The sequence below is a fragment of the Notolepis coatsorum genome (genome assembly GCF_963971535.1).
Source record: "Notolepis coatsorum genome assembly, chromosome: 14".
NCBI lineage: Eukaryota > Metazoa > Chordata > Actinopteri > Aulopiformes > Paralepididae > Notolepis > Notolepis coatsorum.
In genome coordinates this window covers 44,463,370-44,484,509 of record NC_140178.1, presented here as the reverse complement: position 1 = coordinate 44,484,509, position 21,140 = coordinate 44,463,370, and the positions used below count along the sequence as shown (strand labels likewise).

The following is a 21,140-nucleotide window of genomic DNA, read 5'->3' as shown; positions in this document are numbered from 1 at the left end:
TGTGTTTCTTCAGTGAAGGCCACTGTATATGAAAATAACAGCAGGTGTTTATCTGATAGAGAGGGAAAGGTCCTAACATTGCCAGTGGGGATAGTTGTTTTGACGGTTCGCCAACGGCACAGAACCTTTGGAAATAATAAACAAACATCTGTTGGAGCCAGAATCCCTGAGCAGGGAAAAAGCACTCAGAGAAGCAGAAAAGAGTGGTCGGAAGTTCAAACACGTGTGATGGAAGTGCTCTCTGGTAGGGAACAGAAAAGTTTAAAAAAGAAAAAAGGTCCACAACACTTTTCCGGCTAATATGATGGCTATTTCATGGTGAAATTCTTAAAAATATAGATAATAGATGTGCTGAATTTCCCCAAGGGGATCATTGTATATTGTATTTTATCTTATCTTAAAACAGAACTAGGTTACAACCCATGCATAGTAGTGGCACAAACAGCTTCCTTCAGGGCAAAAAGGAAAAAAGCACTCAGAAAAAAGCACTATTGGAAGGAAGCCCAGTCAAATGTCTTATATATCATTACATTACAATATTAGAGCTGGCCATAATATCACTTTCAGGCTTAGGGGGGCTCATTGGTATTTATGAATGAATAGTATGGAATACATAATTTTGTTTTTGAAAGAAATCCTCTTCAAAACACCACTTCAAACGTCAGATATAGTCTACAACTGAAAACGTTGATTGTTAAAGGTATAGTTCAGATTATTTTGGGCGATGGGGTCAATCTCCTGTCTGTACAAGCTGACTGAGGCTCACTGAAATGTACTCCATAGTGCACACAAAGTAAATGTCAGCTGTCCTCAGTCTGCTTGTACAGGACTGTGACCCCATTGACTTTGCACTAGTTTGTGGCCAACTATCCGGAGCTAGTATGAGGAACAGCATGGACTGTACCGAGACAGACCTCTAACGATCAACACCGTCATTGGTAAGAAATACTGTAGGTCAGAAGTCTCAACACTTAAAATATCTGGGGAGCAGCTCTCCAAGGTTGACCATATTCTGCATAGTGCACCTTTAATTGCACTTAACCTTAAAGCCTGAAATTTAACTTTAAACCTTAAAGTGCTTGTATGTTACTGTACTGTATGTTGTCATGTTGTTCTGTCCTCTCTAATGTTCAGGGACAGTTTAAAAGGGTGAACCCACACAAATTCCAGGGTCCAGATGGGATTGGTTGTAGAGCACTGCAGGCTCTCCCTTATCAGTTCTCAGTTCTCACTGGACACCGGTACTTTTCCCAGCCTGTGCAAAAGGTCAGCCATCGTCCCAGTGTCTAAAAACAACAGGCCAAGGGGAATTAATGACTTCTGTCATGTAGCTTTAACCTCTGTACCGAAGCGTTTTGAGAAAATTGTCCGAAAGCATCTGCTGTTGGCGGACGCTGCTCATGTGGGGAACGGCATCCTAGAGCAAGACTGTGTTCATCAGCAACAATGCAGTGTTGCAAACAACAGAAAAGCGAACATTAAAAACACATATAGCAAAACATGCAGTAGCAACTCATAGAATCATACTCATAGAAGACAGACAAGAGGAAATTGAATCTAGCTTAAGGAAATTATTTCAAATTCCAATGCAATCTGCCTCCAAACCCTTCACTGCATGTTTGAATGTCCTAATAGGAATCAGCTCATCTAGCTGCAAATCTGTCTGCAAGTGGTTCCAGGCTGCAGGGCATCGAACATAAAGGCCTGTTTGCCAAGTTCAGTGTGAACCTTAAAAAGGTAAAAGGGTGTCATTTGAGTGCAAACCATACTTACTAGTTTTTAAAGATATACCCACAAAGGTAAGAGGAAGCAGACCAAGGATGGACTTGTAAATAAATATGTACCAATGAGTGAGTCTGCATGAGGCTAATGAAGACCACTGAACCCTGGCTTATAGAGTGCAATGATGAGTGAGAGCTTTGCAGCCTGTGACAAACCTCAGAGCACTGTGGCGCACAGTATCCAGCCAATGCAAGCATTGAGCAGAGATGAGCATAGTTGTCTTTCCTGACAACAAAAGAAACAAAGATTCCAAAGATTTCCGAATTGTAACCCCTTATATTCCCGTTTGTGTTATTAGGTTTATGGTTATGGTTAGGGTTAGGGTTGGGGTTGGGTTACGGTTAGCGTTAGGGTAACCCTAAACCTAACCCCTAATGGCATGAAATAAACCACTGAGGTCGTTTTGTCCTCTAATATTGGTAACTCTTTTTTTTAGAGGTTTTCAAAATGTAATCTTCTCAAATTCTGTAAATATATGGAAAATAAGCAAACAGACCCAATTTCATGACATAATCATCAACACAGCCACTGTTGTGTACACACACACACACACACACACACACACACACACACACACACACACACACACACACACACACACACACACACACACAAAGGCTAAATACAGGAAATAGTTGCTAAGGAGGCACAAGGGTTAAATGATTTCCCTGGCTCCCTCACACCAGAGTAAAAACACATTATACAAAATGGGCAGTACATTAGGTACAGTAGACAGTGTTCCTGGCTCCAAACCCACTGTTTATAAAGTGTCATATTATGAAATTTAATGATTTGGTTTGTATAGCTATTTTTGAGTTACAAATGTGAATAATAAAAAAAATACAAATGTAAGGCTTAATTTGATAGGGCTATAGGATAGCATTATGCTTCAGCCTGTACCTTTTCAATCACTGCCAAAATTAAAGACCATTGAAAGTCTGGAATGATTGTGCATATTGTATTGTGTGTGATGACTGAATAAAAGAAACGACTACAAAAAAAAGAAAAAACACAGCTAATTGATTAATGAAAGCTAATTGAATTGCTTGTTCCCCCCTGTGATAGTGCAAATAATTCCCCAGGCTCATTAATCTGAAGACTTCACAAGCTGGCTAAATGTCAAGGCAACCCACGTGCTGTGACCCCAAAAAAAAACGAGGTCGGAGTGTACTTGAGCGTACAGCACTCTGGGACCGTCCACCTCGCAGCGCGCACTGCTGGTGTAGCAGCATGGTGATTAACATGTCAGGTCAGCTGCAGTCGGGGGTGAGAAGAGAAGAAAGGAGAAGAGGGGAGAGAGCGGAAAACGGGCAGAACTAGGCTTCTCTGTCCCTGGAGAACCGTCTTTCCATTCAGCCAATATCAAGACCATGCTTTTGTGGAGTATTATGTGCAACATTCATATTTCATCGTTTCTATGAGGTGGTTTAACATTTAGGGTAATAAGGTTAAATTCATGCAGGAATTTATTATAATTTCTTTTTTTTCCTATTTTCTTTTCAAATATCTTCCTAATATCAAATTTGTATCCAAAATAACAGCAGCACAACAAAAGAACCCTGAACATCTGAATATTTTAGGCCAGGCCTGGAACATAAAAAAAAAAAAATATTACATGTTCCTCTGGGCGATGCGCCTTGTTACTTGGCAGGAATGCACAGATACCATTTTATCACTGCCAGACCATTACTTTTACTGAACAGCATAGACTTCAGACCATTAGTTGAGCAGTGTTTCCCTTATATGCATTCAGCAGCGGCGCAGCGCTCAACATATAACACTATATCCAGGCGAACCTTTGTCTATGTAGGCTTTAGAGGGTTAATGGCATTATGAATTATACCTGAAAGAAATCTTCACACATCCACTGAAAATAGGCACAGATTAAAAGATTGATCTTGGGATTTTAAGAATTGATTCAAATGAAAGGGTTTGATATAGACTTTTTCTATATTCTTTACTGGCTCTAACTCACAGTGTTTCGGCGATGAGCAGAGGAGGGCAGGGGAAGCTCACTACATCTGCCAATGATGGCCTCAATTAGCTTCTCCAGAGCCTTGAACTGGACTGGGCTGGACTGGTGATTTAATCTGGAGAACACAGAGATAGAGGACTCAACACCTACAGGAGGAGCTAGCATAAGGCATCAACAGGGCATAGAAGAAGAAAATTCACAAATGTCAAGGAACCGTCCCAAAGTAGAGTAAACTGTCAAATTGCAGAACCGTCCAAAATAGTAATACCCCCAAACATTGCACATGAATTCAGCCTTTTTTGATCTACCATCCCAAAATTGTACCATCAGACACAATGGACCTACCGTACTTTTTGGACTATAAGCCGCAGCTTTTTTCCCCATTTTTCGACCCTGCAGTTTATATAACGGTGCGGCTTATATGTGGACAAAATCCGAAAATCGAAATATTGCTTTTTTCTTACTGCATTGAAATGTTATTTATCTGTTCCCTTATTTTCTAAACTTAATACAACTTGTAAATGAGTTAATTCTTGTTATTTGTCCGACAGTATTGTGTCCCAATGGGAGTCATTCTCTGTAGAGGTGGGAGTCATTCTCTGTAGAGGTGGGAACTTAAAGCTCAATATAAGAACGGCCATGCACCACCACCCACAGAATCGAGAAAGAGCAATCAATCTGTCAATCCTTTCCGTGTCCGGGCCGGGTGAGGTTTCCCGCGTTGAGTCAAATTAAGCCGCAGGCTCCACTCCTTACATATGGTAATTAAACATTAAAACACATGCAGCTTATAGTCCAGTGCGGCTTATATATGTACACATCATTCAATTTAGCTGCTGCGGCTTATAGTCAGGTGCGGCTTATAGTGCGAAAAGTACGGTATGTCAAACCCCACCCTCTTTTCTTGATCCTTCTATCACAACTGTGGCTTCCCTTTGACAGTTGTCAACATAGATTCCATGTTTGATTCAATGTTAATTCAAAATTAATTAATTAATTAATTCCCCCTTTTGTCTGCTTTATGCTGTGCATTGATGCATTATTAAAAAATATATATATTTTGGCATTCTCATACACAGTATGTGATTGTGTGTGTGTGTGCGTGTGTGTGTGTTTATGTGTATTCAAAAAGTAGAGAATGCACATCCACTCTGGTAAATGGGTGCAGGACAAACAGGATCTTGTTGATCTCTAAACATTGATCTCTCAATAAACACACAGTGTGAGCAGGTTTAACAGTGTGTGGACTCTAGTAACTTTTTTTTAATGTTTATGTGTATACCTGAGGAGGGCCTGCAGACAGGAGGTGGAGACTGTGTGAATGTTTCAGTGGTTCTGTGTGTGTGTGTGTGTGTGTGTCTGTGTGTGTGTGTGTGCGTGCGTGCGTGTTGAGTGCAGTAGCTGTGTGGCCTGCAGACTGTAGTGTATGTTTTTGAGTGTACGTGTGTGTTTATGTGTATACCTGAGGAGGGCGGTAGCTGTGTGGCCTGCAGACAGGAGGTGGAGACAGTGTGTGTCCGTTGTGTGTGTGTGTGTGTGTGTGTGTGTGTGTGTGCGTGCGTGCGTGTTGAGGGCAGTAGCTGTGTGGCCTGCAGACTGTAGTGTGTATTTGAGTGTGTGTGTATTTGTGTGTGTTTATGTATTTATATGTTTACCTGAGGAGGACGGTAGCTGCGCAAGCTGCCTGCATCGCCACCTGCAGACTGGAGGAGGAGACTCCAGCAATCACAGCCTCTGAAACAAACACAAACCCTGCGCCACTGGGGAACAGACGCACACCTGGGGGCTGCCTGGACACACACATACAGTACACACAGTAAGTACACACGCAAACACATAGAAACACACACACACACACAAAATACAATTAATTCACAAAAAGTAATTTATTCATCTTCATCGAAACATGTACATTACACACACAACTGTGCAACAGTGAGCGTGTCTTTGCTGCTGCTATTTTAACGTGGGTGCCAACAGAGACCTATGTTACACACCACCAACACATGCACACACACAGAAAGGCACCCAGGCACACACTCTCTCTTATATCGTATCTCAGACACACACACACACCCCTTCTCTCTCTATCTTTCTCACCCTCTCTCTTTTTCTTTCCAGGCACACATAACAAACAAACAGTGATGACCTATTGACCTATTACAAAGATCAACCGTGTTTCTCTGTGACGTGGCACCATAACAGCTGTGGTGGTGTGGTGCGGTGTTGCCACAACAGCAGCCATAGCCATATGACAGCCTGGAGGCCTAGAGCCTAAATACCAGGCAAACACACACACACACGCGCACACACACACACAGGCGCACACACACACACAGGCGCACACACACACAGGCGCACACACACACAGGTGCACACACACACACAGGCGCACACACACACACACACACAGGCGCACAACACACAGGCGCACACACACACACACACACAGATGCACACAAACACGCAGCACCTGTAGATTGACATGCACACAACAACGTCCACACAAACTCACACAGATCACGCTACACACCCGCACACAAGCAAACACAGGCTAATACACAAACGCACATAGACACAGACACACACCCATGTACACACATTGTAAAGACAGTCTTTAATGGCTGAATTAGGTAAGACTACGCCTGTCTCTCTCACAGGCGCTTTGCTCAGCACACTGAGAGCCGGGCTCTTTTGACTTTCCGTAAAGGACACATTCCGTTTACAGTCTCTTATCTCCACATCTCCCGCGTCGTGTGACCGGTAGGGAGTATTCCATTAAGAATTATGTCAAGCTTGCAAAAATATGGGTGTTATTTATTGCCTTGTAATACATTCTCATCTGCGAGCCAACCGACAGTTAATTCTAAAGTAATTAAACTGCCCAGTGCGCCACTCTCGACATGTTTTACGGTAGACTGCCACCAGACTCCCGGGGAGCTGAGTTTGGACAAGCCGTTCTGTATTAATTGAATGTTGACACATCCAAACTGGCATGAATAAAGAGAAATGCAGCAGTGTGAAAATATACTATATATTATACTATAAATATATATATATTAGCACCTGAGGAAGCGACAGCGAAACGCGTTGTGCAAACAATAAATAAGCAAAAACGAGTCCTGTGGAGTGTGCGGTCCCTTCTTTCCCTTGAAGGTTTTCTCCTTTTAGTTTATATATATATATATATATATATATATAAAACACCTAGCCAAGATACATCTGAATATTAATGAATAGTTCTACTGGAATTATTATTCATGTAAATATATTGTATCCTGAGTGTATCATTTATAAGTATAGGATTATGTAGTGAAAAGCAGCCCACTGGGCAGTAGAACCACACTGATACAAACCACTGATGGATGCTTGATGCACAAATGACATGTTTGTATAAATACTAAATACATTCAAATATCAGGGTAGGTCGTATCATATGTTTCCTACTGGTTCATAGGTTATTTGTTGTGGCGGCAAGTAGGGATGGGAATCTTTGTGGGAATCTCTGGTGAGATGGCACAAACAAATATATGTATGGGAAATCTTGTGTGCTCAAAATACTGTATGCAGCCGTAGGTGTCAAGTATACTTACAACAGTAGAGGTATGTGTTTATGCCTTGCAAGTCATATAGAGCCTGATTTACACTTGAAAGGCCTCTCTTGCATATAACCACAACCAAATTCAACATTTGCACTTTACAGTTTTGCATTGATTATATATGCAATATATATATATATATATTTATTACATGGCGTTTTCACATTCGCCGAAATGCTTGCTTGTGATTGGTCAATAGCGCGCGTCAGAGGTCTGATATTACCCGATAACGGACCTCTGTGGAACAATGCACCGCCCGCGAGGTCCACCCGTATAGGTATTATTTATCATTGGGAAAATGGATTATCGGCTATTGTAACAATTCTACCTCATGAACATTGGAAAGCTTTCCATTTTTGCACAAAATGAGTTCCCTTCTATCACTAACATTATTTGTTAAGCATTTTTGGTTGAAATACATTTTTTTTTTTTTTACAATTAATTGCGAATATTTTCATGTTGAGTTATAGATTGTGGATGAATACGCACAGAAAGGTACACCATGCAAATGTTGATGCTTTATTTGTTTTAAACGAGACGATTTAGAAATGGGCAATGGGCAAATTTCCTTGTGTTTTCAAGAAGGTGGACCGGCCGGAAACAGTAATCACGTAACCACTACACCTCATTCAAGGGTACTACGACTATGCTTGCACCTCATGGTACCAAAGCACCTCAAAGGCACTAAAAACAAGATTACAAACATCACAAAACAAACTGGTCAGACTACTACTTGACCTTACTCCTAGAACCCACCTCACCCCTGCCCACTTTGACTACCTATGATGGCTTGGAGTAGACGACAGAGTACAGCAACTTGCAATGGGCCTGGTCTACAAGATACACTACACCACACAGGTACCCATGTACATGTCGAAATACTTCCCAAAGGTCAGTGAATACCACGCCCACAACACCAGAGGGAGTTCCACAAATCATGTGCAACCCAGATTCGGCACAAACAAGGGACTAAACACACTTCGCAATTATGCAACAATGTGGAACGCCCTACCCACAGACGTAAAAAGATGTGAATCCCTACCCACATTCAAAACCGCTTTTTTATCTACTTTTTCTCCCCATTTTTCAATTTTTCTCCCATCCCCAATTTTCGCATTGTCCAATTCTACCCTCCCCTGTCTCAAACATTGTTAGGCCATGCCTCCCACAAGCCGGCTGCAATGTGGACGAAGCCTTCAGCTGTCGCATCTTTTCACCTGCACAGCGCAATCTCTCAGCGGCGAGGGTCTGCGTGGGAGGGACACGCCGCCCTCATCGCTTCCTGATTCTACTGCGCAGGCGCACCAATCGACCTGTAGGAGTCGCTGTCCACAATGTCCGATGGCTCAATACACACAATTGTTAAGGGGATGCAGACCAGAGAAAGACGTTTGTCTTGTTTACATCAGGGTCGCCCATTTTCAATTCATAGTGAACATTGCAGCGGTTGAGTAGTAGTACCTACTTACTGGTCACGGGAGGCTTCAATAACGTTTGAATGATAATCCATTTTGTGAATACATTTGTTATATCAAAGCAGGGTAGCCGGACCAGCACTCACAGGTTCAATGTTTTTTAATGGCAGCCTGAATCAAAAGCAGACATGTTTCGGACAATGTCCTTCTTCAGTGGTATGGCTGAATACATTTGTTGAAACAACTTTTTTGGCCAACGGCTCCTGCTACCTTAACGTTAGCTGCGCTCTAACGTTACATAGCTTAATTAACGTGCATGATATACCTGTGTAACGTTAAGCAGCTTGTGTTCCACTGGGAAAGCATCACTGCATACACTTTGTTTAATCCAAATGTCGATTCGGAAACGTTGTATTATGAAACCAGTATGAGACAATGTGCTTATTTATCGTTTCAATTCGAAAAGTTGGTGCTCATTTTGTTTAGTCCGTCATTCAGCGAATACGAATTTCAGGGTGATGGTCAGAGCCAATCAGAGGCAGATCGGGGCTGGTCTTTGCAGAATGCATGTGTTAGAGCCAATCAAAGGCGGAAATTATTATTATTATTTTTTTTTAATTGAGAATGCACATGGTCCCGCGGCGGGGGGGGGGGGGTGAGAAGACGCTACACACACATACACACAGACAGACAGAGACCTGCTGGGAGCTGGGAGCACCAGTGCTACAAGGGAAAACATTAAGTCGCACTGAACTGATTTTGTGTTAAGAAAGTGTAATCGTTTGACAACACTAATACAGTATAATTGTACAGGGAAAAAAACAAGCAACAGTAGAATAGGTTCAAATAACACAAACATACACACACAAACACAAGCAAGAAAGCAAAAAAGCACACACACACACCTTTATTAAAATGTTCAATATGTTCAATATGTTTTATAAATACAAAAAGCATATTCTCTAACATACACACACAAACACAAGCAAGAAAGCAAAAAAGCACACACACACACACCTTTATTAAAATGTTCAATATGTTCAATATGTTTTATAAATACAAAAAGCATATTCTCTGCCACACTGTCTGGCTACCTGTTACAGTGACGATAGAAGAAAATAAGTCCTCACAGGTATAGTGACACACACACACACACACCACACACCACACACACACACACACACACACACGCACACACACAGTGGTAACTCACCTCTCCAGGATCTCAGTGAGCAGCAGCAGGCCTTGTTTCTGCACATCCTGGTTGGTCAGCCTCAGAGCCTCGTTCAGACTCCGAACCAGACACTCAATACCTGACACACACACACACACACACACACACACACACACACACACACACACACACACACACACACACACACACACACACACACACACACACACACACACACACACACACACACACACACACACACACACACACACACACACACACACACACACACACACACACACACACACACACACACACACACACACACACACAAGAAAGCACACACATGCACACAACACAAATGCTGACACACTCGTACAAAAACAAGCACATGTGGTACTCTCAAGAATATGTGCATATCTTAGCGGGATGGGGCGACATGTTAGTAACAGCCCTAATAGATAGCATACAGACTACCAGACTATTTTATGCCTTGGTGTGTGTGTTGTCTCACCGTAGACAGAGTGACACTGGGAGAAGAAGAGAGGATCCTCAATCAGCAGCAGCAGACAGCGGTACACAGACCACAGCAACACATCACTGGTAGTAGAAACACGCTCAAACAGGAACTCTAGAGAGAGAGAGAGAGAGAGAGAGAGAGAGAGAGAGAGAGAGAGAGAGAGAGAGAGAGAGAGAGAGAGAGAGAGAGACCACAGCAACACATCACTGGTAGTAGAAACACGCTCAAACAGGAACTCTAGAGAGAGAGAGAGAGAGAGAGAGAGAGAGAGAGAGAGAGAGAGAGAGAGAGAGAGAGAGACCACAGCAACACATCACTGGTAGTAGAAACACACTCAAACAGGAACTCTAGAGAGAGAGAGATAGAGAGAGCGAGAGACCACAGCAACACATCACTGGTAGTAGAAACACGCTCAAATAGAGAGAGAGAGAGAGAGAGAGAGAGAGAGAGAGAGAGAGAGAGAGAGAGAGAGAGAGAGAGACCACAGCAACACATTACTATGTAGAAACACGCTCAAACAGGAACTCTAAGAGAGAGAGAGAGAGAGAGAGAGAGAGAGAGAGAGAGAGAGAGAGAGAGAGAGAGACCACAGCAACACATCACTGGTAGTAGAAACACGGTCAAATAGAGAGAGAGAGAGAGAGAGAGAGAGAGAGAGAGAGAGAGAGAGAGAGAGCGAGAGAGAGAGAGAGCGAGAGAGACCACAGCAACACATTACTATGTAGAAACACGCTCAAACATGAACTCTATAGAGAGAGAGAGACCACAGCAACACATTACTAGTAGTAGAAACACGCTCAAACATGAACTCTATAGAGAGAGAGAGAGAGAGAGAGAGAGAGAGAGAGAGAGAGAGAGAGTGTACTACAACTTGTACACCTTACTGTAAATTGTACCTAAATTGTACCTCATCCCATTTCTGCTTTGCACTATATAGTATTGTATATTAGCACATTGCATAGTATATTGTATATTGTATGGTAACTCAGTTACTTCTATTCTGCATCGAACATTGTCTATACTGAACACTGTGACCTCTATTTTTACTTCTATTTTACATGCTGTTGTGAAGGGCCAGATTAAACTGAATATATATATGTATCGTTTGATATACTTTGTATATTATTTATATATATACACGGAATATCCCTTTACCTGCGTTCAGACCAGAGTAATATTCGCTCTCCTATTGGACAGCGCCCCCAGGCGCCAACGCGCAAGCCCCCAACGGCAAGTTCAAAGACAACTGCAGGCATGTCAGAACATGCCCAGAGTCAGCGTAGTAATACGAGACAAGGACTGAGGTTGGGAGTAGATATTCACTTAAGTATAAATACGGCGCAGGTGTAAACAGCAGTACCCTTACCTAAACCTTACCTACCTTCACCACGAGTCAACGTGCAGTGAAGTGAGCAACCTTGCATCTAAATAGAGCATTGAGAACCGCGTGCGAATAGAATGTTAAAGTGTCAGAGTTTAATGCAGTAACGTTGAGTTCGACTTAATCTAGTGTGAAGTTAATAGTCGATCATTTATTGTATATCGTGCGGCCACAGTTCTTCCGTGTGTAGCATTACCCATCGGTTCGTCGTGTCTTTAGCTAGTGCACTTATCCAGGCTGTGTGGCCTAAATACGTCGCCCACACCCGAGGAGTCCTAGGCGAGAACCGTTGGACATGTACACAGGAGAATCGGCGCCGGCGATTGCAGAACCATTCCTGGTTGGATTATATTGCTTTGGGACCGTGACCACCGGAGAAGAGCACCGTTGATTTCCACTGTCGTTTGGGATTTAACCTTGTGAGGATTACCACTCGGGCCTGCCTCGTGGACGGGGCTGGTTAGCTGTCGTCAATGCTGTCGAGCATCTTGGATTACAACTATTGCTTTTGCCTGCTGATCAAGGGAGTACAAGCACCGACTCCTGTACCTGGAGTCTCTTTATTCCTCGTTGACTCAGACGGAGTACCCGAACATTCCTCTACCCTCCCGGCCTTACACCCGGAGGGAACCCATTGTCTCCAGTTGGTACCGGTGTTGCCCTATATAATTGCTACTATACAACAGGTGGCGTCAGCTTAGACCCATCATAGGATTCCTGCTATTCTTAGTGACTTATGCTCTTGACTGACTTTACGTATATTCTTCGCCATACAAGCGCGACCCTAATTCTCATTCTGTAACCTAACGTTGCCTAATAATAATAAATGACCCTCCAATAGTATTTCTGTGTCAATGCCGTGTTCTTGTGAGTGTTCACCATCTATATTTGATGTACTGTTTGGCCAGTAATTAAAGTACATAACTAGCAGTGGTTTAATCTATCACAATCTTTAATACAGTCAGGGTTTTGTAACCCCTCAGTTACACATGCTATACTATTTTATTTCATACTTATCTTGTCTAGCACAGTCTCTGGAGCGTAACAGTAAGAAGCATTTTGTATAAAAGTATTCTGTACTTCTGTATGACAACTATTAAAGAAACTTGAAAACTTGAAACTTGACCGACCTTTCAATCACAGTCGAGAATGCAACTGTGACCGCGTCTCCGACAGCCAAGAACCTTGGTGTTGTCCTTGACGGCCAGTTTAACTTCACATCGCAGCAACAACCAGAATCTGCAGATTCCTCCTGAGCAACGCCACCAAACTCCTCGTCCAATCAACAGTTATCTCCCGCCTCGACTACTGCAGCGCACTGTTTGCTGGCCTTCTGACCACTGCCACCAAGCCTCTTCAACTCATTCAGAACGCAGCGGCCCGCCTGATCTCAAACCTACCGAAGTCAGCCCATGTCACCCCACTTCTCAGGGACCTGCACTGGCTCCCCATTGCTGCACGTATCCGCTTCAAGGCCCTCGGCCTGGCATATCGTGCGGCGAAGGGAACGGCTCCCGCCTACCTCCGGTCAATGGTCTCTAACTACACACCCTCAAGACCCCGATGCTCTGCATCTTCTGGCCGCCTCAGACCTACTCCTATCCGAGCTCCGGGAGGGTCATCAAAGAGAAGTCGCCTATTCCCGGTCCTTGCCCCACAATGGTGGAACGAACTTCCCACCACAGTTAGGACAGCCGAAACCGGTCCAATCTTTCGCCGTCAACTAAAGACGCATTTCTTTAACCATTATCTGAAATGAAGCAAATAAATAAAAAATCTAACCCTAACTAACCTTACTGTCATGCACTTGTCCTAATATACTAACCTACACTGTATCACTCAACACTTTGATGAACATTGTTACTTAGCTGATAGAGTTGTACCCTTCCTGCTGTCTTGTTGTACAAAACGTGTAAGTCGCTTTGGATAAAAGCATCAGCTAAATGACTAAATGTAAATGTTATGCTGTTGTTATATGTCTGCTCTGACAATGTAAAACAAGTCTTATGAAGCCAATAAAGCACTTTGAATTAAATTGAAATTTGAGAGAGAGAGATAGAAAGAACAAGAGAGAGAGAAATGTAAGTACTGTATGACAAATAACAGATGCAGACACACAAATTACTGTCCATACATAGAAACACTCTGACTACACAGAGGAGTGAAATGGAGACAGAGACAAACACTGTGTGTGTGTGTGTGTATGTGTGAACAAAAGTAAGTAGTAAGTACTTCAAAGTAAGTATACTGAGTCTGTTCTGTGTGTGTGTAAGGCTGTCCCCGAAGCCTGTTTTTGGGATTCGAACTTCGTCAGGGTTTTTCAAAATATTATTATTTATATTTTTTTTTATAAATATCCTCAAACTAAATCCTCAATTTGAATAAAGTGATTAATCTGATTAAATTAGTATTTTTTTATTAAATCAACTTTCTTTAATGAATATAACTTAGCAGTTTTTTGTAATACTATAATATTAGTGTAGCCTAATCTTTATCTGCAACTGTGAATAAAAAAAGAAATTTAGTAAAAATTAAAAATTCTAATTTTGATTTAGAATTAGAATGTTAACGTAATGAACGAACGTTCGAACATTCGGGCTCAGCCTTAGTGTGTGTGTGTGTGTGTGTGTGTGTGTGTGTGTGTGTGTGTGTGTGTGTGTGTGTTCAAATGTACTGTATATAAGTTTAGGCACGTTTTGACAGCGTGCATACATCTGCGTGTCTGTACAGTATGTCTCACCAGGTACATCAGCCAGTATAAACGGTTCACAGTACTGGCTGGGGGAGTGTTCCAGGATAGACGCCATGCACTGAGCACTGGCCACCTGCAATGCCTCATCACCACTCAGGAGAATCTAAACACACACACACAAACACACAGAGAAATGTAATGCATCACAGTGGTGTTATTAGCTGACAGTATTTATAGAAAGGGAAGAACATTTAGCGCAGTGTTAACAGTGTTTCCCATACATAGACTTAGTTATTTTTGACCATCTGCCACGTCAGACAGGCTTGCCACAAAGAGATTCCCTAAACTGACTGAAGGACACTAAGCAACGCTTCTAGCATCGCATGCACTGCATCCGATTTCTCCACGCTACATATTATGTGTATGCAATTCTCAGGATATACTGGTTAGAGAAGGCTGCTACATTAACTCTTCTATCCCATAATTCTTCGCATCAAATAGTTTCCATCAATCAATCAATCAATCAATCAATCAATCAATCAAATTTATTTATATAGCACGTTTAGACATGCTGCTGGTCAACCAAAGTGCTTCACAAAGCTAAGAACAAAGAAAAGTATAGAATAAACAGAAAAAACAACCAATGGATAGACAAAGGAAAACAGAACAACACGTCAACAAGCAAGGCAAGAGTCAAAGTGAGTCGGAGAAGGCCATCATTGGTTTGTTTTATGAGAGTCAGGGGTGTAAAGTACTTGAGTAATTGTACTTTGTTACAATACTTAAGTACTGTTTTTGGGGATTTGTACTTTACTCAAGTATTATTAGGTTTGTATACTTGTACTTTTACTCAATTACATTTCAGAGAAAAAAAAACATACTTTTTACTCCTTACATTTAAAATGCAGACCTACAAAGTACAAATCTCGCCGGTCCAACCATTTTAATTAGTATATTTGTTTCTCTGGCAGAACTAACGTTAACGTTATTAATCCTGCGGCCGCACTTTATTTAACCCTCCAGTCAACCTAAAAAAAAACCTCCCATCTTTCTCCCTAGTGACGGAAACTGCGATCTCAGTAAAAAACATCTTTTTCATGTATTGTTCAATTTTATTTTCATGAATATCATTATTAACTTCAGTCCTCACCATACATATTGAATATTCATTTTCAGGATTTTAACAATTCTTTTAATTAGGGTTAGGGTTAGGGGGTTAGAGTTACCCTAACCCCCTAACCCTAACCCTAAAGAAAATAATGGTTAAAATCCTGAAAATGAATATATGCACAGAATTGTGACAAGGGTGCCCGGAGGGTTAAAAACAGCCAATCAAATCCCCATCAATGGAAAATGAACCCGCCCATACCCATCCTGATTGGTCCTCGTGCAAGACTAGAAAGCTGGGATCTTTGATTAACACTTTGACTGCCTAAAAACGATTTACAACGTCTTTGCTGGCGATGCTAAAGTTGCCGGGGGACGCTGTACGTCGTCTTTATATCAATATTTCAAAAATCTGCGATCTGATCCATAATGTCCCTCCGCTGGCCTGAGAACCACCAGCAGGACCCACTGAGCTCTCTGGCGGTTCAGGAGCGCCATCTGGTGGCCGATCGCGCAACCGCTTAACAGGAAGCACAGTGGAGGTTGTGCTAGTTGTCCGTATTGCTTCCGGCCACTCGGGATAGGTTCCGGCACTCTAGCTCGTCACACTGCATAGCGATCGATTGCCAATAACTCGATAAACAACATGATTTGGACGTATATACCATTATACAAGCTGGAGATGGACCGGGTAATAATATATCCCATAATGATAAAATTTCTACTCGACGATGATCGCCCAACGGCGCGCGGACACTGGGGTGAGTTTCAGCGTGTAACGTTACCGTCTTCGATAATAACTGATATTATCAACATTTGACCCACATTAGATGATTGGTATAACGCTGCCCACGGAATTATAAACGCCCCCTCGCCCATCCGGTCAACATCAGATGACGTGTAGTAACTTCTAGAAGTACGTCTAGTTGGAATTTTTTATATCGCGCGGATTGCCATCAAACTGTATTTCATCATCAATATAATGCATTTGGGGCTATATATCACGTTCTGGAGAAAGCTGCAGAAAGAGATGAAAACATACTTATACATTAGACCATACTTTACTATGAATATGTGAATGAAAAAGTTTAACGTTGCTACACAATGAACAATACATATAGGACTTTGAATGGGCCCTAATAATGGCAATGTAGCAATAGAATTTAAAAAGTTATAGCCCTGCAAAGAAGGGGACTTTCTCCATAGACAAATAGCGCTGGCAATCTATGGTATATCATTAATTTAACCCATGGCAGCCAAAGTGTTAAACATCTGCTATCAGAAGAATAGACAGTAAAAAAAAAAGTTTTTACTTTTTAGTACTTAAGTACATTTAAAAGTAGAATTTTTTTTACTTTTACTCAAGTGTGTTTTTTTAGCCAGATACTCTGACTTTTACTTGAATAAGATTTTGAGATGGTACCCATACTTTCACTTAATTTCTGGGTACTTTTTACACCCCTGCTGACAGTATACCCTCCTGATAACACAGCTAGCAAGTGGAAACAGCTGTGGGTGAGCTGGTATTACAAACAGCCACTTCCTCCTGGATGTGAAAGAACCTCCAAGTATGATGTATGTAGTAGCTTTCACACTCAGAGCGGTCAGCTCCAACAGTATGCGGTATAATGTACATACTTCATGTATGTAGAACACACTTGGAATTGGAACGCAGCCAGTCTGCCACTCACTCCTGGTTTCCGTGTTGCCCTGCCTGACCTGCTGCCAGATGCCATAAATAACGTGACCTGTGAGAAACGCCGGTGTGGCGTTCGCAAGGGCTTGAAGGGAAAATAAGCCTTTTTGATTTGTCACAAACCGGGAGTGATTTAAATAATACTGTATCCAAAACATACTGGTACTAATGTTCTGGGGTTTGAGATATTGGAAGTGAAAACCATTAGTGAATGTTAACATGTCTAAAACAATGTACGGTAGTCCCTATATATTTAACAATGTTATCAAATTGCTAGCAAGTAGCAAGCTGCTTAGAAGGTGATTAATCAGACATGGTAATGGCTCCCATTAACGTCCACTACGCCGACTTCTAACATTAACACGTTATCATTTATTGGAACCTCTGTACAAAAGGTCAGTGTTGCAGCTTTCTGGTGGATGCTCCTCTACAGCCTGAGGAGGTAGAAGTGTCAGAGACTCACAGGAGCGCAGAGCTGTCTAACAGCTCAACACCACAGATGGCACAGAGACGATATACTGATATGCTCCTCCACCAGTGTTGCGGAGTAGTTAACTACATGGACTCTGTCCTCCACATACAGCAGACGTCGATACTCAGAGCAGCTCAACACCACAAATGGCCTAAATGAAGACACAATATACTGATATCCTCCTCCACATATATCACACCACATGAGAGACATACTGTGTCATGAAAATGACTCGGAAGATTGTAAACTTTCTACTTAAGTAACAAGTAACAAGACCAAAATAATTAGTTTTTTAGGAGATGTTTATGCGACAGCACCAATGTTTTAAGCCTATGATCTTGGAAAGCTCAGTCTTGATTTTCTGAACAGCTGGAAAACCTAGAAATCCAGGAGCAAAATTACTTTATGGCAGTGAATGAAAGGTTGACTTTGTGGACTTTGTGTGTTGTTGTGGACTGTTCATCGGTGCTTTTACACTCAAATAAACGTTACGAACAGTTAACTGAGCCACAAAATACTAACTTACTGTGTCCACAGAGAGGCTCTCTCCCACTTATTGTTAATGGACTATACTAGCTCCAAAATGTGTCACCTGATGACATCACAGATTACAGTCTTAACTCTCTTGAATGTACGGTAGCTTTAGAAAACAACAGCTCACGTACACATTGATTAAAGTGCTTCAGATGAAAGGAATAGTGATAACACTTTACTTTAGGGCAGTGTTTCTTAAACTATGGGTCCGGACCCAAAATGGGCCATGTGGGCCCTCAAACGGCATAAGGAATTTGTTGAAAACAACAAAAGCAGCTGCCAAAAGGATCTGACGCATAGATAGAGCAATGTATCAATCTACACATCGGTTTCCCAGACGAGAAGCACAAATATTTTCCTGGGTAAATCTCCATAAATCCTTGTTCAAAGACACGTTAATCCAGGATTAGAATATTATTATCATTGTCGTCAGGATTGGCCATGGGAGTAGGAGCAGGATGTTTAGAGAGACCTTTTTCAGTATGAGAGGCAGAGGGCAGTGGTCCAGGGACTGTTGCTCTTGGTTGTGGCTGTGGATCCGGTTGTTGTTGCTCTGGGGGTTCTGGTCCGTATCGGAGATGATCTGAGCGCTGGAGCTGTTCATCAGAACTGACACCACCTCCCGCAGCCCCAGCAGCTGCTTCAGCAGACCTACAGTGAGAAGACGTGACACTTAGCTGTCTCATCAACAGCCCATTGGTGGCAAGTGAGCTCAGAGTTACACCAGCCTATTTCATTTCATAGCTGCCGAAGTAGAATTTAAAATAGATCATTCTTTCAGTTTCAGAATACATGTAATGGAGTAAACAAACATGGAACACATCTGGTATGGTCATCTCTGTCTCCTGTCCTCCTTTACCCCCCCCTGTGAATATTAATGTTAGACTACAGAGGTTAAAGGTCTTCGAGGTCACATACCAGTCTATGTTATTGTTGTAGCTCATGTAAATCAAAGGGTTGGAAGATTTGGGGAGAAGAGTATTAAGTTATACCACATGTGGACAATTATTTTATTTTATTTGTACTTAATTTAAACTTGAGTCAATTGAGGGGGACCCTCATTTTCAATGACACAGAGTTTACATGATGGCATCAACAAATCCAAAAACCTACACAAATGTTAAATGAAATAATTAAACGATAGAAAAGTTATACAGCCGAAGGAAAATATAAATACAATAGTAGCAGTGTTGTGAAGGATCAGATTAAACCGAATATATATATTTATTTATGGATATATATTTAATAGTATTTGTATATCGTTTGATATCCCTTGTATATTCCTTGTACATATACACGGAATATCCCTTTATTCTACTACAGCCCATAATAGTTCATTCTCTTATTGGACAAAAGGACCAGGCGCCAGGGACAAGCCCCTGGCGTTCAAGTTCAAAGGTACAGACGAGACATGCCCTTACTAGCCTCAGCTCCGCGCAGGAATATGGCTACCGAAAGCAGAGCGGCACTACTTGTCCACCGTGCATATAAATATGGCGCAAGAAATGTAGAATTCCTCTTAGTCCTTTACCCTTCTACCCAACTAAGTAACAAGACGTGAAGCCTCACCCCACGATACCGCGTGCGGTGTAGTACGGCCTGTTTGGCCTTAGAATAGTAGTGAGACCTCGTGCGAATTAATAGCTGAATTGCCAGAGTTTGGCACCGTATTTCTATTAAGTAATAATAGTCTATTATGTATGGTGCATCGTTCGGTTAGAGTTCTAAAGTGAGCAGCACCCCCATCGCTTCCTCGCATTATCTAGAGTCTTAACCAGGTTGGGCAGACCACACGTGGTGCTTTCATCCGAGGAGTTCTAGGCGAGGACGAGTGGACCTGCACATTGGATTACCTACCCCGACGACTGCTGAGCCCTATATGGCATGGAATATCTATTTGCTTTGGTGCTTTGATTTGTGGAGCGGATAATCGCCAACACCGGTGAGTGTTGGATTTACCCCGAGAGGAGCCAAGGTGAGACGGCGCTCAGACCAGACTGAGGTCGCCTCGCTTCTTCTTCGTTGTGGACCGACAGCTACAGCTATCGTCTACAAGAGAGCCCAAGTGTATTCATCTGTGGATCAAGGTTCTACGGGCACTGTGTTCTGTACCTGAACTCTCCCTAGAAATCGTTGACCAGACGGGATACAGCCGACGGCTCTCCTACCCCCCCTACTGGCTTACAACCGGCGGGACCCCTTCAGTATATTATCCAGCTATAATCATTAAGTGCCATCGTTATAATTCCCTAAGAGCCAGGTTGTATACTTGCTTCCTGCGTAACCAGAGATTGGACATTCAGTGTTGATTTGCCTACGAGTACTCATTTGCCTTACAAGAGCATTCAATTCAAATCATAAATGTAATAAGTAACTATTATATGTACCCTTTGCTATATATTAAATATTTGACTATTACCTTTGTGTGGACCTGATTTCATATGTGGGAAAGTGTTCATCATACTTAGATATCGTGTACTGTATGGCCAGTAATTAAAGTACATAAAGCGGTAGTGGTTTAATGATACCATACTTATCAATAGTCAGGGAATTGTACCCCTCAGTTACAATTGGTCCTTCGAGCCGGAGGGTAATTAGTGTAATATTAATATAGTGGTATTAATATTGAAATGGCCTATGATGAACACTCCACGAAACGGTCCTCCTAAAGTAGAACGCCCGCAACGTAGACGACAGCCACCTCAGTACTTAGAGGATTACGCTGTCAGTAAACTACCTAGCCTTCTAAAAACAGTAAACGCGGTAAAAGTAGAAAGTAAAATTATGTCCGAC

The 21,140-nt window shown here is 42.1% G+C and overlaps 1 protein-coding gene across 1 annotated transcript in view; it reads right to left on the bottom strand.

Annotated features, from left to right (window-relative positions):
* mei1 (meiotic double-stranded break formation protein 1) overlaps window positions 1-21,140 on the bottom strand; it is a gene marked incomplete at both ends in the record, with an annotated part of 379,667 nt that overhangs the window by 262,461 nt on the left and 96,066 nt on the right. Inside the window, 6 exons of the mRNA XM_084329092.1 lie at window positions 3,758-3,872; window positions 5,413-5,547; window positions 9,985-10,084; window positions 10,460-10,576; window positions 14,587-14,701; window positions 18,820-18,998. Coding sequence (XP_084185218.1) covers window positions 3,758-3,872; window positions 5,413-5,547; window positions 9,985-10,084; window positions 10,460-10,576; window positions 14,587-14,701; window positions 18,820-18,998 — 761 coding nt within the window. The remainder of the gene's footprint in view (window positions 1-3,757; window positions 3,873-5,412; window positions 5,548-9,984; window positions 10,085-10,459; window positions 10,577-14,586; window positions 14,702-18,819; window positions 18,999-21,140) is intronic.